Raw genomic sequence first — 18,669 nt, 5'->3', positions numbered from 1 at the left:
TTAATTATTCTATACAAACTTTTTAAATGCTTGATATCTTAATTTTTTTAAAAGATAAAATATGACTTAACAAGTAAGAATGAAAAATAAGTATCTTTATAATAGTTATACATTTAGATATCTAAATCAAACAAAAAAAATAATTCTTTTAACAAATCTGTAACAACTCAAAAGTTAACACAATGGATATGTCTGAATCAAAGTGATAAACAAAAATGAGAGCTGCGATAGCCGATAATGGTAATATGATATGGTGGTAATTGATTGCGGTTGGGGTTAATAGAAGAAGAAAAAAAAAAAGAATAAAACAATGCAACATAATAGTGACGGCGAGACAATAATAGTTATATATGTAAAAAATAATAAGAGAAAATAATAGTGTATAATATGATGAGACGATATAATCAAAATAAAAATTAATAATTTTAAAATAATAATAAAATTAAAAAAAATTAAAAATATTTAATATAAAGTTAAAGAAATAATTTTTTATCTATTAAAATTATGTATAAAAAAATATTTTGAATATGAATATGAATTTTTAAATTTATTTTAAATTAAATAAAATTAAAAAAATAAATAAATTTAATATATAAATAACTAATTTGTAAATAATATTAATAAATTTGTATCTTAACTTTATTACATATAATAACAACAAATTTTTCTTTAATTTTTTAATTTAAATTTATTTATAAATTATTTTTTAATTATTGATATTAAATTTATAATTTTAAAAATAAAAATATAAAAATAATTTTTTAACTCAATAAAAAAGTGCCTGTTGAGCCGCTAGTAAATATAGTTTGATTCCAAAATAATTTTGTATGAAATTAATATCTTTAAAAAAATATTTTTATCTATATATCAACACATGATTAATAAGTAGTTGAGTAAAGATACATTCATAATTATAATAGTATACGATTTTATTTTGATGCATTTACGAAAATTATGAATGGTTATGTACTCAAATTTATTCCTTAGTACATAATTGTGATTGGATACAAAGAAAATCTGTAATTGTTTATTGAATTAGATATTTCAACGTTATAAATGAAAGTATTATTTTTTTTACCAAACATTGGAAACTCGAACCCTCAACCTCTTACTTGAGTATGAAAAGACTATGCCATTTGAGTTATAATTTATTAGCATAAATGAAAGTATTATTCATAGTACAATAAATTAAAATAAAATCTTCAATAAAATCTTACCACTAAAAGTTTAGTGAAGTGATCCTAATGTATCGGTAAGATAATTATTCGTGCACATTAAAGATTTGATTTCAAAATTTAACGAATAAAATATTCCTATCACAACCGACTTAATGAACGACATAACAGTAATCTCTATGTAGAATACCGAACCCGACATTAAAATCTTTTTTTATTAACAAAAAATTAAAATATAAATTAAAACATTTAAAAGATAAAAAAGGAAAGCAGAGTAGGAAGCAAATCAGCAACATCTTTATCTTAATTCCACACGAAAATCTGGGGTAGATTCTTCGGATACGCCATTATAAAGCTACCAAACTTAGCACCACCGTCACGTAATTCCCACTCTTCAAATATCTCTCTCTCTTTCTCTGAAACCCTAACACAAAACACAAACAAGTGAAACATAAACAACCACCGTTTTCGCTTTCTGGGTCACTGAAGCATTTCATCGAATGGCTTCTGAGCATAACAACGACAACAGCACAAGCTACCAACCTTCGGAGCCAAGACCATGCGCCAACGGTTGCGGCTTCTTCGGCACCGCCGGCAACAGAAACCTCTGCTCCAAGTGCTTCAGAGATCTCTTCCTTGAAGAACAGCGTGCCGCTTCAGCCAAAGTCGTCGTTGAGAAAACCCTTCTCCATGGCTGCGTTGCTTCCGGGTCCTCTCCTTCTTCGGACACCACCGACTCCTCTGTCGTTCCTGCGGCGGAGCCTCCTTCTTCCTCCGCTGCCGCAGCAGCGCCTTCCGGTCCCGTGAAGCCCTCGAACCGGTGCCGTGGTTGCAACAAGAAGGTTGGGCTGACGGGTTTCGTTTGCAAGTGTGGAGCGACGTTCTGCGGGGTTCACCGTTATCCAGAGAGGCACGATTGTCCGTTTGATTTCAAGGGCGTTGGACGTGACGCGATTTCCAAGGCTAATCCTGTTGTGAAAGCAGATAAGCTCGACAAGTTTTAGGTTTCTTAATTGGATTTGTATTATGATGGGTTGATCAATTCTCTTTGTTTTAGGCCACTTGAGAATTTTAGGGTGTTAGATTGATAGTTCTGTTTAGGAATGACAAGGATTAATATTTTTTAAAAGTAGTTTATAAAAATTAATTTTTAAAATATAATTTTTTAAAAATTATATTATTTATGTTTAGTAAATCAAATTAAAAATAATTTTTAATAAATATAAATAATAATAATTGTGTTTGGTAAAATAGTTTTTAAAATTTAAAATATTATAATAAATATAAATACAAGTATTAAATTTAGTCAAAAAAAAATATAAGTATTAAATTTGAAAGTTAGTTAATATATAAGGTTATATTAGACGTTTAAATTTTGAAAAGTACAAGTTAATTTTAAAAAATTTTATTTTAGTTACTTTTAGAAATATTTCGATCTTTTAAAAATTGTAAGTACAAGCATATGATCTTTTTAATTTACCAAACATAAAATGGAGATGGGAGGGTATGATGAATTTGGTTTTGGTAAAATATTGGGATGGAAAAGATGAAAGAAAAATATATTTTATAAATTTTATAAAATTTTTAATAGAATTAATTTTAAAATTTTTTTATCTTAGTTACTTTTAGAAATATTTCGATCTTTTAAAAATTGTAAGTACAAGCATATGATCTTTTTAATTTACCAAACATAAAATGGAGATGGGAGGGTATGATGAATTTGGTTTTGGTAAAATATTGGGATGGAAAAGATGAAAGAAAAATATATTTTATAAAATTTATAAAATTTTTAATAGAATTAATTTTAAATTTAATGATTGGTTAGATTTATCAAGTGGAGTTAATCTTTTTTGGTTGTAAATCTTGTTTAAATTAGTCTTGGTCAATTTTGTCGGCACTTAAAACTTTTATGATCGAAAATGGCTATCTATTCTTAATATATAAAAGTAGGTACATAGGTCTACTCACATTGCTTCTAAGTTATTTCTCTTCTTCTACTAACGTCATGTTAGTACCAACGCTTACTTGGCAAAATGTTAGAATCCACCACTCAAATCTTGCCAAATCAACTTTTATTTTCACATAAAAAAATACAAAAAACAACTAAAAAATACAATAAAAACCAACAAATTAACTTTTTCTAATTCAATCCTTATTTCTAAAACAACAAAAACACAAATTAACATTTACCCCAACAAAAAGCTCTCAAAACAAAGAGTTTATTACCTTTCTCAAACCTTCACCCTCTTAGCACCTCTCCATACCAAGATCCTATTTCCTTCATCTTCTTTCGGTTCCATGAGCCATTGTTTTTTCCTCAAAACAAATTGTACATCGCGATGTCCATCTCCAGCGGAGCCGCATTGCAACAGCGGAGCCGCATTGCATAAATTGCAGGGCAAACTCCATTCCTCCTCTTGCGGTTTTCCTGCCAGACCTCGATTCTGGGTCTCAGACCAACTTCACCATTTGGCGCCGCCAATGTAGGAAATTTGTCTCAGATATCTTCCTAAAGATTTTCAACTTTGCCGTTTACTCTTCTCATTATTCAATATCATTTTCAATAGCCCTATTTATTTGTTATAAATAATAAGATTTTAATTGTGAACTCATTACAAGTAGCACAAGTTTATGTATTCCTCTTTTGTAAACGGTTCTCCAGAGCTCAATTCTGGGTCTCAGACCAACGTCACTATTCGGCAACGCCAATGCAGGAAATTTGTCCCAGGTATCTTCCTAAAGATTTTCAACTTTGCCGTTTACTCTTCTTATTGTTCAATATCATTTTCAATAGCCCTATTTATTTGTTATAAATAATAATATTTTAATTGTGAACTCATTGCAAGTAGCACAAGTTTATGTATTCTTCTTTTGTAAACGGTTCTGTCCAACACTCACAACCAAAATTAATGTGCATTTAAAATTATTGCTCCCTATATCTATCGATTGCAATATTTTATCATCAAATTATAAATTGTTATTTTACATGTGGAGTACTTCTTCCATAATTTACATTTACGTGTTTCTCTTTTTCAAATTGTTATTCCACATATGCAGTATTGCTTCCACAATTTACTTAGAATGGATTATCATTCTTTGACCATGTCTTATTCTCTTTGTTGTAGAAGGATTTGCAGTAGTAATGACAGACCGGAAGAGTTAATACCCAAAATTGCTAGATGAAAATCAACCAATCACTATTTAGTAAAATATTTTAAAAAAATTAAAACAAAAAACTCTTATCTATTATTATTCAATTGAAATATCAAGTACTAATTAAATGCAATAAACATACATTAAAAGTGTCATAATAATAATAATTATAAAAAATTTCAGTTACAAATATTCAAATTCTACAACTTATACATATTAAGACTCTTACTACTCTTCATTTCTTAATATCTTATACTAATTGTCAAAAATTTCTTAAATTTAATATAACATTTTTATATGTTTTTCATTCTCATTCATTTATTTTTTTCATTATTTACAAACAAAAAAACCGCAAAAAAGACAAAGTGTAACCATTAATGCAAATCCAAAAATGAAAAAAAAATGCAGTTTTGTATAACTAATATAAATAACCTATGTCTTTTTTAAAAATAAATAAATTCAAAATCTATTTATAATATGTTCTCTAAAATATTTTTAATATAACATTTATTAAAATATACTATATAGTATAAATAATGAGTAAATCTCCATAATGGTCCCCGAGATTGACGCCGTGCACCAAAATCGTCCCTAAGATTTCAATTGCACCAATTACGTCCCTGATCTGTTTTTCGTTAACAACACGTTGACGTAGCTTGATGACGTGGACCTTTGATGACATGTGTCACCTCATGGTTTGGCCACGTGTAACAGTATGATGACGTGTCGGTCAACGACACATGGCATGCTGACATGGATGGGTATGCCACGTGTCGCAATGCTATTTGTCCACGTGTCATCCACTATGTCATCATTACATGTGTAGCAAATTGGTCTCTTACTTTGCATCAAATGACTCATTTTAGACCCTGAAATTGAATGTTGTGCACCAAATAAGTCCCTTCATCAGTTTTTTCTCATTTTTTTATAAATTTAAAATTCTCATTATATATTTGAATACACTAATTTTAATTTTATCTTTTCACAAGTTATTTAAATACAAGTGTTTTTATAAAATATTTTTAAAATATTAGTTTTAATTATACAATTCTTTTCTACAATATTTTATTAAAAGAATTATGTGACATATTTATATTGATTTAATAAAGAGTGTAAGTTAAGAGTATAATAATAATGCTAATGAGTTATATCTCAAATGGCATAGTCTCCCTATACTCAATTAAGAGATTGCGGGTTCGAGTCTCCTATATTTGATAAAAGAATATAATAATATTCCTTAATATATTTTTTTAATATTTAACATTTTAATAAATATTTTAGAAATTCTTGATAAGGAACTTATTATCTAATATAAATTCATTATTCCCATCCATTTTAAGAATGTCCGATTTCCTATATAATTAACTTCTCACTAAATTAATGAGATAGATTTATACTGTCAATTATAACAATTCATTTTATCTATAACTTAGTTAGGCGGCTTTTTCATATATTACACTATTAATCAATATAAGTACTTATTGTAATCATGACTTGAACAGTATTAAAACAGATACAAATAAATACAAGAGACAATGATAAAATTTTGGTTTTAGTTAACATGTACTAATGATACAAGTTAACATTATTAATCAAAAAATTTATTATAAAATATGGAGTAAATGCCCAAAATGGTCCCTGAATTTCAAATCACTATTCAATTTAGTCCTCGATTTTTTAAAATGACCAATTAAATCCCTGGAATTCGAAAAAGCGCATCTCCGTTAGTCCCTTGTAGAAGTGCCGTCTAAACATTGATGATGTGACATTCCAGCTATATGCTGATGTGTACCAAACTTGAATTTGATTCAAATTGGTATCTGAAATTGCTTAATAATATCCAAATTAGTCCATTTTCAATTATAAAACCCTAATCCCCAAATTATTGTCTTCTCTTCTTCGATCTCTCTGCTGTCTTCTTCTCTTCTTCAACCTCTCCGCTATCTTGTTCGACCTCTCCACTATCTTCCAGTTCATCTTGTTTTCTCGTTCGCATGAGTGATGATGGGTGGTGGGAGAGAAGCCAAAGTAGCTCAAGTAAGAACAACTAACTCTTTAGGGAGACTTTATGGCAGCAAAAGAATGTGCAATAGGGGAGGTAAGAATGTCGTTTTCTGTAATTGCAGACTTCAGATGGTAATGAAATACTCAACGATGACAGAGAATCTTGATAGACTATTTTATGGTTGTACAAACTATGAGGTAAGGTTATGGCTTTAAAGAAAATGTTAAGATAGTTTCACTTTGAGTTTGGATTCACCTACATTTTTTACTTTGCAGTATGGAATTCATTGTAATTTTTTCTGTTGGGTTGATGGAGGTGAAGAACCAGTTTGTGCAGCACCCATTTCACAAAAAATTTTGCATGAGTTCAATTGAAAAATGACAAATTTAGAAAGTGATGTTAAGACCTTGAAGATGATGACAATGGTTACCTTCTTAAAAGTGAAAAATATATTTTAGCTTAATGGACGAACCTGTAAGGATACATATAATTTAAATCTGTGTTGAACTTAAAATTAATCCAACCACATTAACTTGTAATTAAAATAGTTTTTAGGTAAGTGTACTGATGTTGTAGTTCAGGATGAATATGAACTGGAAGATAGCGGAGAGAACGAAGAAGAGAAGAAAACAGCAGAGAGCGAAGAAGAGAAGACAATAATTTGGGGATTAGGGTTTTATAATTGAAAATGGATTAATTTGGATATTATTAAGCAATTTCAGGTATCAATTTGAATCAAATTCAAGTTTGGCAGACATCTGCATACAGGTGGAATGCCACATCATCAACGTTTAGACGGCACTTCTGCAAAGAACTAACGGAGATGCACTTTTTCGAATTTTAGGTATTTAATTGGTCATTTTAAAAAGTCGAGGACTAAATTAAATAGTGATTTAAAATTTAGGGACCATTTTGGGCATTTACTCATAAAATATGTATAATAAAAAATATAATTAAAATTAGTGTATAAAAAAATATTAAGAATTTTAAATTTATAAAAAGAATGAGAAAAAACTGATGAAGGAACTAATTTGGTGCACGAAATTCAATTTTAGGGACTAAAATAAGTCATTTGATGCAAAGTAAGGGACTAATTTGGTGTACATGTAACGATGGCATAGTGGATGACGCGTGGACAAATAGCATTGCGACACGTAGCATAATCTGACACGTGGCAAAATAGCATTGTGACACGTGGCATACCCATCCATGTCAGCATGCCACGTGTCGTTGACCGACATGTCATCATACCGTTACACGTGGCCAAACCATGAGGTGGCACATGTCACTAAAGGTCCACATCATCAAGCCACGTCAGTGCGTCGTTAACGGAAAACGGGTCAGGGACTACTATGGTGCAATTTTTCCAATCTCAGGGACGTAATTGGTGTAATTGGAATCTCATGGACGATTTTGGTGCACGGCGTCAATCTCGAGGACCACTATGAGAATTTACTCTATAAATAATCTACCTCTCTACGCATTGCGTGGGTCTCACTCTAGTTTACTCTAAAAATAAAATCACAGAATCATTTAATCATCTTGATATGATCATAATAAATGAGATATAACTCGGTGAAATCCGTTACAAACTCGCCGCTTTATGAGCTATAACTCGGCATAGTCCGTTACAGGTTCACTCATTCATGAGCTATAACTCGGCACAATCCATTATAAGCTCGTCCATTCATGAGCCATAACTCGGCTAAAAGTGTTCTCATCGTGACCAACGATGTAACAGTAGACGAATAAATAGACGTTGTCCGCTATTTTATAACCGACCTTAATATTAAAAGCATAACGGACAAATAGCCGAGGATATAAAGCAAGGTAAAGTATTCTTTTAAACTCATTGAAAAACTAGACATCATACTGACTTAAGCTTCGGAGTGCCTTTGCAGGTACACTCCCCCTCCTCTTCATTGCTCATACCTTCACACCTCAAGACAAAGAAAAAGCTCGGATTCGAGGGTTAGGCGCTCAGCCTCTGAGGACATAACTCGGTTGACACTCTTATTTCGCAAGCAAGATCAATTGGCGCCCACCGTGGGGCCGAAGATATAGAATTTCCTCTTTTGGTCCCATTGTTTCTGTTTGTACCCATGGCTGACGTACCACCTCCTTCATTATCCGAACTCATGCGGATGGTAGCCGAGCTACAACAAGCCAATCAACGGATAGCTGATGAAAACCAAATAATGGCCGCTCAAATCGCCGAACTGAACCATGTTCGGACAGAACACAACGACGTCCACCGCCAGCAACCAGAGGATGATGAGCATCATTCACCCTCTCATGTCTCGGAGACTATCCGAGCTGATGTAATCCATCCCGAAGATGAAAAAGAAGGACCTGATGATCTTGTAGGACCCTTCACCGAAGAGGTGATGAACTTTGAGTTGCCAAAGAGATTCACTCTGCCACTAACCCTCACACCTTATGATGGACTCGGAGACCCGAAGAAATTTCTCAAGAAGTTCCGATCAATAATGATCGTTAACGGTGCATCCGACACTATTTTATGCCGTTGTTTTCTAAATTATTTAGACGGTCCTGCACTTGATTGGTTGTGTGCTTTGCCTGCAGGTTCTGTTTCGCGATTTCAACAACTAGCTAAGCTGTTTGAAGAGAACTTCACCGGATCCGCAATATATTTGCATGACTCTGACTATTTGAACACTATCAAGCAGGGGCAGAACGAAAGCCTGAAAGACTATATGACTCACTTCACCAAAATAGCCATCAGTATACCTGATCTCTATCCAGAAGTCCATTTGCACGCACTCAAAAGCAGCCTCCGACCTGGAAAGTTCCAAGAAACCATTGCGATAGCAAAGCCAAAAACCCTGGCCGAATTCCGAGAAAAAGCAAAAGGACAAATCGATATCGAGGAGATCAGACAAGCTCGGAAGTCTGATAGAACAACCTACAGAGACGACGATAAAACTCCAACTAGTAAGAAAAGTTTTAAACTAACTCCTCGTTTTGACTCTTACACACAGTTTAACACTAAGCGAGAGGATATCATCAAAGAGATTCTACATTCAAAACTCATCAAACCACCAAGAAAGGCCGGAACATATCAAGATACTAAGAACGCAGACAAATCAAAATACTGTGCCTTCCACCAAAAGCACGGCTACACTACTGATGACTGTGTAATAGCAAAGGATCTCTTGGAACGCTTAGCTCGGCAAGGCCATCTCGATAAGTACATCGGAGGTCACATCTAAAAACGTTCCATATCTTCCAGGACCGAAGACTCATCTGAACAACAATACCGAGGAAAAGAGAAGGTGTCGGCGAACAATTATGAAAAGCCACGAGGGATCATTAATTATATTTCAGGAGGATACGCGAGTGGAGGCTCCTCAAACTCGGCGAGAAAGAGGTCATTCCGATCAATATGCTCGTTAGAAGGCCCACAAAATGAAACACAAAATCCAACACAACTGCCGCAACTCACATTCACACAAGCAGACTACAACTCTAGTATACAGAACTTGGATGACCCCGTAGTTATAACTCTTCAGTTGGGAGACCTACTGGTCAAAAAAGTACTGCTAGATCCTGGAAGTAGTGCCGACGTTTTGTTCTACTCAACATTTCAAAAAATGAAGCTCAGTAACAACATCCTCCAGTCAACAGGGGGAGATCTGGTCGGCTTCTCTGGCGAACGCGTGCCAATAAGAGGGTCAGTGTGGTTACAAACCACACTGGGTGAGCATCCTCTTTCAAAAACTTGTGATATACAATTTTTAGTAGTAGATTGCTTCAGTCCATATAATATTATCCTTGGCCGCCTTTTCTTAAACAAATTCGGCGCCATTGTTTCTACAGTTCACCTGTGTGTTAAGTTCCCTTTACAGGACGATCATGTCGTCACAATCCATGGAGATCATAAGGAAGCTCAGCACTGTTACAACATCGGTATGAAGTTCCAAAATAATTCAAAACAGCAAGTTAACAATGTCGATCTCACACACAATAGCTCGGCATTAGCCGACTTAGATCCAAGAGCCGATTTCCGGGAAAGGCCAACTCCGTCTGACGACTTACAAAAGGTTTATTTCAACAATGACCCTAACAAGTTCACTTTTGTAGGTAAATCAATAAGCAAGGAAGAACTAAACGCCATCACCACCTTCATACAAAATCAAGCCGACCTTTTTGCATGGAAACCTTCGGACATGCCCGGCATAGACCCTCAAATCATCAGCCATAAAACTGGCTATAAACTCGTCTGCAAAACCTGTGCAGCAAAAGAAACGAAAACTCGGCAAAGAAAAGCGAAAAGCGTCGTTGGAGGAGACACAAAAACTGATAAGTGCCGACTTCATCAAAGAGATCAGATTTACCACCTGGCTCGCCAATATGGTTATGGTAAGGAAACAGAACGGTAAGTGGCGCATGTGCGTCGATTTTACTGATTTAAATAAAGCATGTCCAAAAGACTCGTATCCTTTACCATCCATAGACTCTTTGGTAGATAACGCTTCCGGTTACGCTACCTTAAGTTTCATGGATGCATATTCAGGGTACAACCAAATACTTATGCACCCCTCCGATCAATGTAAAACAGCCTTTATTACTGACTTCGGAAACTACTGTTATAAGGTTATGCCTTTTGGATTAAAGAATGCAAGGACAACTTACCAACGCCTTATGGATAAAGTTTTCACCAAACAAATCGGCAGAAACATCGAAGTTTATGTAGATGATATGGTCGCCAAAACAAAGGTCGGCAACAATCATCTTGACGAGTTAACAGAAATATTCGCCCAGATAAGCCATTACAACATGCACCTGAACTCAGAAAAATGCGCTTTTTGTGTACAAGGTGGTAAGTTCTTGGGTTTTTTGTTAACGAACAGAGGCATCGAGGCAAACCCCGACAAATGCCGAGCAGTTTTAGAAATGACAAGTCCTAAGACCATAAAAGAAGTCCAACGCCTCACAGGAAGACTTGCTGCTTTATCCAGATTTGTACCTTGTTTAGCTTCAAAGTCTAATCCTTTTTTCCAAACAATTAAAAAGAAAAACAAATTTCAATGGACCGACGATTGCGAGAGAGCTTTTAACACACTAAAAACAACTCTCTCGCAACCGCCGATTCTACAAAAACCCCTCCAAGGGGAAGATTTATTTCTATACCTTTCAGTTACTAATTGGGCGATAAGATCGGCTCTTGTCACAGAAAGAAGCAAAATTCAGCAACCAGTCTACTTCGTCAGCAAAACACTCCACAATGCTGAGCTTAATTATCCGAGAATAGAGAAGCTGGCCTTAGCATTAGTCTTCTCAGCACAGAGACTCTGACCTTATTTTCAAAGCCATGTCATCAATGTCAAGAAAGATCATCCACTACGACAAGTACTACACAAGCCCGACATTGCAGGGAGACTTACAAAATGGTCAATCGAACTGTCCGAGTTTGACATCAGATATCAATCCAGAGGGGCAATAAAATCACAGTTTTTAGTCGACTTTATTGCAGAACTTACGATACCATCAGAAGAGGACCACACAAAACAATGGACTTTATACATAGATGGCTCATCCAACAAAGAAGGATGTGGCGCTGGAATACGACTCGAAGCTGAAGATGGTACCATCCTCGAGCACTCCATACACCTATCTTTTAAAGCCAGCAACAACAATCCGAGTATGAAGCCCTGGTCGCAGGACCTCAGCTTTGTTTAGAACTTCAAATATACACAATCAAGGTATATTGTGACTCCTTGTTGGTTGTTCAACAGGTAAACGACCAGTTTCAAGTAAGAGACCCTCTTCTATCCAAATATTTATTATTAGTCAAAAATTTGATTTCACAATTTAAAGAACTTGAAATACAACACATTCCCAGAGAACAAAACCAAAGAGCTGATATTTTATCTAAGCTCGGCAGTACTCAGTCCGAGATATCTACATTGCATCAATTTACTATAAACTCTCCTAGCATTGACCTGACAAAAGTGCTAAGTGTTACTCAGGAAAGTGATTGACGAACAGATTTAATAAATTATCTACAAACATCCCACATTCCAGAGAACGTCGAGAATGTCAAAAGGTTCCGAAGACAAGCCACCTTCTTCACATTACTGAACGGAGCCTTATACAGACGTGGATACACTCGACCTTTACTCAAATGCCTCAGCGGTCCCGAAGAAGAAATAGCACTCTCAGAGGCACATGAAGGGATTTGCAGAACCCACACAGGAGCTCGGAGCCTAGCCTCAAAAGTCCTCCGCGCCGGTTTCTTTTGGCTATCCCTAAAACAAGATAGCCAGAACAAGGTCCGGACATGCATCAATTGCCAGAAGCACGCCCCAACCATCAACATTCCAGCAGAGGATATGCATCATAGCGATGTCACCTGGTCTTTCCACCAATGGGGATTAGACATTCTCGGCCCATTCCCTACGGCGCCGGGCCAGGTAAAATTTCTTATAGTCGGAATTGACTACTTCTCCAAATGGGTTGAGGCCCAACCTTTAGCAAAAATAACATCACAACAAGTAATATCTTTTGTCTGGAGGAACATTATTTTCCGTTTCGGGATTTCTCATCATATCATAACTGACAATGGTCGCCAGTTTGCCGATCAGAAATTTCAATCTTTTTTGCAGAACCTCAAAATCAAACAACATTTCGCCTCTGTTGAACACCCTCAGACGAACAGACTAGCAGAGGCAGCAAATAAAGTGATCTTACACGCACTCAAGAAGAAGCTGGATGACACAAAAGGGCTATGGGCTGACCTTATACCTGAAGTACTATGGGGATATAACACAACACCCCAATCATCAACAAAAGAGACACCTTTCCGACTTGTCTATGGATCGGAAGCAATGATACTACTGGAGATCTCCCACAGCTCGATTAGGACACAGCTCGGCGAGCATGATCAAACCCGGCGAGCCGAGTTAGACATCATCGAAGAGATCCGAGATATGGCCACCCTCAAACAGCGCGCCGCACAGCGAACATTATCTCGGCGCTACAACAAGTCGGTCAGAAGCCGAACATTCGAAAAAGGCGACTTGGTCGTTCGAAAGACAGAGCTCGCGCGACGTCCACCATCACATGGCAAGCTCGCCACAAATTGGGAAGGACCTTATCGAGTCACACAGGTCCTCGACAACGGAGCATATAAGCTAGAAACTCTAAATGGTACAATCCTACCCAACTCTTGGAATGTATCTTCGTTAAAGAAATTCTATAGTTAAAACTCAGGGACAGGCTTGTACTCTTTTTCCTACTACCAAGATTTTATCCCTAAAGGGTTTTGCTTGGAGAGGTTTTAACGAGGCTAGCCTACCTGAACCTTTGTATCCAAAGGATTGCAAATACCAGTATATAAAGTCTATTTCACCTCTTCTTATACAAACAAACTTTCTCTACCACTCAAGGATTGCTTTTAATATCATACGAGGCAGATTTATCTATGATTTTAAAACCAACAAATATCCTTGCCTAATCTCAATCAGAACATTATCGGCAAATTCTAACAGGAATATCCTTAAACGGAACATTCCCATCAAACCACGCAAAGGCCTCTCAAACATCTAAAAATTCAAATTGGCCACAAATACACAACAATCCAAACACACTCTATTAGCAGGCTACAAAATAGCATATAATTGTTTAGCAAAATATCAACAAGTCTTGGCCAACCAAGTCATCAAAACAAAAACAAACATAAATAGTACTAAAGCAATTACAATAACATCCTAAACATTCTCCGCCTCATCCTCGGCAAAACCATCATCCTCAACCATTTTGCCATCTCGAACAATCTTCCCAGGATCCATCTCAGACAAGTCAGCATTAGGCAAAAGGAACTTCGCCTGTAAAGACGCCCTCTCGAAACCCTCAACAAACAAATCTAAAATCTCGTCACCCTTTTTCTTCTCCACTTCTTTAAGCTTCGCAGTTACCTCAATCAGCCGAGCTTCCATGCTCGCTAAGTTCGCTTCCTTCTTCTTCAAATCCTCAACATCATTGGCATAGTTATCTTTGGTCTCTTTCAATTGTTTTTCAGTTTCAGCCAGCTTATTCTAAAGTTCGTCAACAACAACTTTAGATTTACTTAACTCTTCTTTCAACAGTGACACATCATTCTTATCTACTAGCACCTTCTTATGCTTCAATTCTTGACTACGACCTAAACTAGCTATCCTCAAACCAACCACCTACAAACCATAAATAAAGAACAATGAAAATACACCAACACCTACCAGCAAACAAAACAACCATAACACAATAAAAAGCCATTACCTGCATATACTGACCAACAGCCATTTTGCCGAACTCATTCGCCAAAGACACGTCAACTTTGGATTGACAATGCTCATCAACTACAGCCATATAAGGATACTCCTTCCCCCATACAGATATACCCTCACTATGTCCGGTCATTTCATGCAGCTTTTTCTGATTCACAACAAAAGCTTGAATCTCCTCTAATGAAACCCCTTGTCCTTTCTCGCTAGTATCCTCAGACAAATTGACCACGCTCGATTTCCTCTTCTTTGCGATCACCTTCTTCCGCCCCTGACGAATTTGACTAACTTCTCCAACTCCACCAGCTTTTTCACGATTGGACGACGATACCTCTTTCTCCAAGTTCTTACTTTTAAAACGCGACCTAAGCGAAGCAGCAGAGACCCCTGGATACTTACCACCTGAAAATTCAAAAACCAAAGCAACATCTCAGTAAGCCTAAAATACACAAATCAATTAATAACACATATACACAATTCACCCATATAATCTACAACAGCAGCCCTATTTTTCTCCCACTTTAAAAGTTTAAACATAGAGATCAAATCCTTCTGATCAATTTGCTCCACCAAAAACTCTATTATACACACATTCCTCGGAGTTATAATTTCAGCCCCGAGTATATTCTGGGGTTCCAAGCACCACCACAGGGAAAACTTCTCAGCCAAAAACTCGTCAATATAAAATGGAAACTCTTTTTCAACATTCCTCACCTTCACATACATCTCCTTAAAGTCTTTGAAAGAGGACTTATATAATTTGAAAATACCAAACCCAGGAGTACTGTTCAAATTAACCCAACCCCCTTTCCAAACCCCTTTCGCTTGAAACAAAGAAAAGAACAAATCTACAGAAGAACCCTCCTCGAGAAATTCCATCAGTATTTCAAAACAACGCAAAAAGGCCCAACCATTAGGATGCAATTGTGAAGGAGCACAGTTTAATTGCTTCAAAACTTGACATTCAAATACTGTAAATGGCAGCCTCACCCTCAGTTCTTCCAACACGCAACTATGCATATAAAAGTACTCAAACCCCTGCCCCCTATGATACACCCTATCCACACTACTGCATGGCAGCAACTCCACTTGAACCCCAGAACCAGGCCTCACGACTCTGCCAATATCAACCTCCTTCACAGCCGCATCGTCCCGAAACAAAGACACTCGACCCTTATCCTTACTAACCCAATCATACGACCAATCAATCTCTTTTCTCTTCTCTTTCTCAAACCCCATAACCGAACCCAGGAACAAAAGCAAAAGCGAAGAAAGAAGAAGAAGATGATGAAAAATTAGAAAATAAAACGAAACGCATGCATACCTCTTTTACTCATTCTGTTTTCAAAGAAGAAACACCAAGGGTCAGGGATAAGCAACTCAGTTCCCAAACCATTCACTTAACCACATTGTAAAGGTAACTGCTTCCTCAATCACATCAAACGGTGTATTTGCGTTGGAAAAATAAGAGAATTTAATGATCCAAGTACTTTCTCTCTCTCCTCAAAACAAAAACAACGACACGATTCCCCAAAACAATAACATAAAGACGTTTTAATGAAGTAAGTTGAACTGGGGGCTCACTCAGCAACCTAACTCACCGAGTTATAACTCCTCAAATAAGCTCAACCTGCTTCATTAAAAATAACTCTCCACAGGCCAAGCTTGGGGGCTGTGATATGGTCATAATAAATGAGATATAACTCGGTGAAATCCGTTACAAACTCGCCGCTTTATGAGCTATAACTCGGCACAGTCCGTTACAGGTTCACTCATTCATGAGCTATAACTCGGCACAATCCATTATAAGCTTGTCCATTCATGAGCCATAACTCGGCTAAAAGTGTTATCATCGTGACCAACGATGTAACAGCAGACGAATAAATAGACGTTGTCCGCTCTTTTATAACCGACCTTAATATTAAAAGCATAACGGACAAATAGCCGAGGATATAAAGCAAGGTAAAGTATTCTTTTAAACTCATTGAAAAACTAGACATCATACTGACTTAAGCTTCGGAGGGTCTTTGCAGGTACACTCCCCCTCCTCTTCATTGCTCATACCTTCACACCTCAAGACAAAGAAAAAGCTCGGATTCGAGGGTTAGGCGCTCAGCCTCTGAAGATATAACTCGGTTGACACTCTTATTTCGCAAGCAAGATCACATCTTATTGATGAAGTAATCTTAATTCTTAGGAGTGGTCTTGTCTCTTTAATATGTGTCAAATGTTGCACTATTACTTTATTCCAACTACTGGTTTCAAACCATTGAGTCAGTATATTTTAACAAAGTTACAAAACAATATTACATCAACCTAAAGTTTCATTCTAGCTTTGTTCTATCTTTTTCCCTCACTCCCTGGCTTAATCCTATAATTTTAACTGATTATGAGAGTATGTCCTATAAAAACACTGCAATCTTTTTCCCTAAAATCTAGAATTCGACTATGACACTTTCATTATCCTTGTGAGTCACTACTCTCTTTTCTCTTCTTATGCTAACAATCACTTGGACAGCACCACCCTTTTCTCATCAACAATCAATTTTGGGAGTGGCATCTCCTTCTGATAATAACTCTAACAAGTTAATAGTATATTAGTATTAGGCTTGTGTTTCCATTTTGTGTTTTCAATTTTAGCATTTTTTGTTTTAAGGATTTTGAGAAGGAAACATTGAAAACAGGTAGGGATGTCAATGGGCAGGGCGGGGGCGGGGGATGCCTCCCTGCTCCCCATCTCCGCCCTCAGATTTACTCCCCATCCCCGCCCTATTTCCCGCCGTGGGGGAAAATTGCTCCCTATCCTCATTCCCCACGGAGCCCCACTCCCCGCAGGGACCCCATTCCCCATCTACATAATAGTTCTAACTAATTATTAATTTCCATATGAATAGAGCTACAAGTATCTATCTTATACAAAAACTGCAAGATTTTATACAAAAAGTCTAAATAACACGATGGTGACTTCTTTCGAAATAACGCAATGGGGAGACGCAACGACGAGCCAAAGAAAAAAGCAGTGGACGAGGTGGGAGACGTGACAACAGAGAGGAGAATGGACACGACGGCAGAGTTACGAAAAGGAATGCCGCAAATAGAAATTACGACGCGGTAAGGGTGATGGCACGGTGAGGTGTGACGATGCGGTGAAAAGGGTGACGAGGGGGTGGCTGTAGAGAGGTTGGATGGAGTATGGACAACCTTAGGGATCTCTGAATTGAAGAGAGGTTATGCAAATAAAGATTAGGAGTTTTGGGTTTCTATTTATATGTGTGTGTGAGAAATGACTAAAAAATATATATGAGAAATAAACTATTAAGGATAATTCAAGGAATTCATAAATTTTGGGGAATAGCGGGGACGGGACGGAGATTCCCGTTCGGGTCCCCGCACCTGCTTCGGAAAAATTTTGTCTCCCATCCCCATCCCCGCGGAGAAAATTCCCCACAATCGGATCCCCATTTGGGGCAGTCCCCGCAGGGGTCCTCGCGTCTCGAGAAATTTTGCCATCTCTAAAAACAGGACATGAAAGTAGGAAACTGTATTTAATTGTTTTCACTTTTTTTTTTTTTCACAGAAATCTAAAAACAAAAATACTGAACATGAAAATGAAAATGAAAATATAAACCAAACATACCCCAATTTTCTACCCACTATCAATGATAATTCCAGTAACGAATGAGTACATGAGCTAACCAAGGACTAATTATAAAGAAAAACAAGAGCTATATTGTTATGCTAACATTCTGTCCACTATTCAATAGTACATAAAGAAAATTCAAAATGAACTCAAATCAGATCATTCATGATTGTGGATACAGGCTTGCGACGGATAAAATTACCTAATAATAAACAACAATGTGGATTTAGGATTATGAGAGCAACCATTAAAGTTTTGTACAGTAACATAATTTTGCAGATCAGTCTAGAAATTATTGACAAATAAAGCTGACCTGTGAAGGAAAACCATGGATTAGTATCACTGATGGATTATCTGCACTTCCAACTTCAACACAAAACCATCTATTGTATACATTTTGACAAAAATATG

General features: G+C 36.4%; 2 protein-coding genes across 2 annotated transcripts; both read left to right on the top strand.

The window, feature by feature from the left end:
- The first annotated feature begins 1,019 nt into the window (after positions 1 to 1,019).
- LOC112775634 (zinc finger A20 and AN1 domain-containing stress-associated protein 1) lies at positions 1,020 to 2,331 on the top strand. Its single transcript, XM_025819406.3, has one exon. It carries the CDS (start codon positions 1,676 to 1,678, stop codon positions 2,177 to 2,179), a length of 504 nt encoding a protein of 167 aa, XP_025675191.1. The 5' UTR covers positions 1,020 to 1,675; the 3' UTR covers positions 2,180 to 2,331.
- A 6,104-nt stretch (positions 2,332 to 8,435) lies between these two features.
- Positions 8,436 to 11,652, top strand: LOC140182139 (uncharacterized). Its single transcript, XM_072228260.1, has 4 exons — positions 8,436 to 9,544; positions 9,587 to 10,027; positions 10,203 to 10,263; positions 10,594 to 11,652. Exons 1-4 carry the CDS (start codon positions 8,436 to 8,438, stop codon positions 11,650 to 11,652), a joined length of 2,670 nt encoding a protein of 889 aa, XP_072084361.1.
- Positions 11,653 to 18,669: the final 7,017 nt, after the last annotated feature.

The sequence above is a fragment of the Arachis hypogaea genome, chromosome 19 (genome assembly GCF_003086295.3).
Source record: "Arachis hypogaea cultivar Tifrunner chromosome 19, arahy.Tifrunner.gnm2.J5K5, whole genome shotgun sequence".
NCBI lineage: Eukaryota > Viridiplantae > Streptophyta > Magnoliopsida > Fabales > Fabaceae > Arachis > Arachis hypogaea.
Note: the sequence above shows the minus strand (reverse complement) of the source record. Positions and strands in the feature narration are given on the sequence as shown.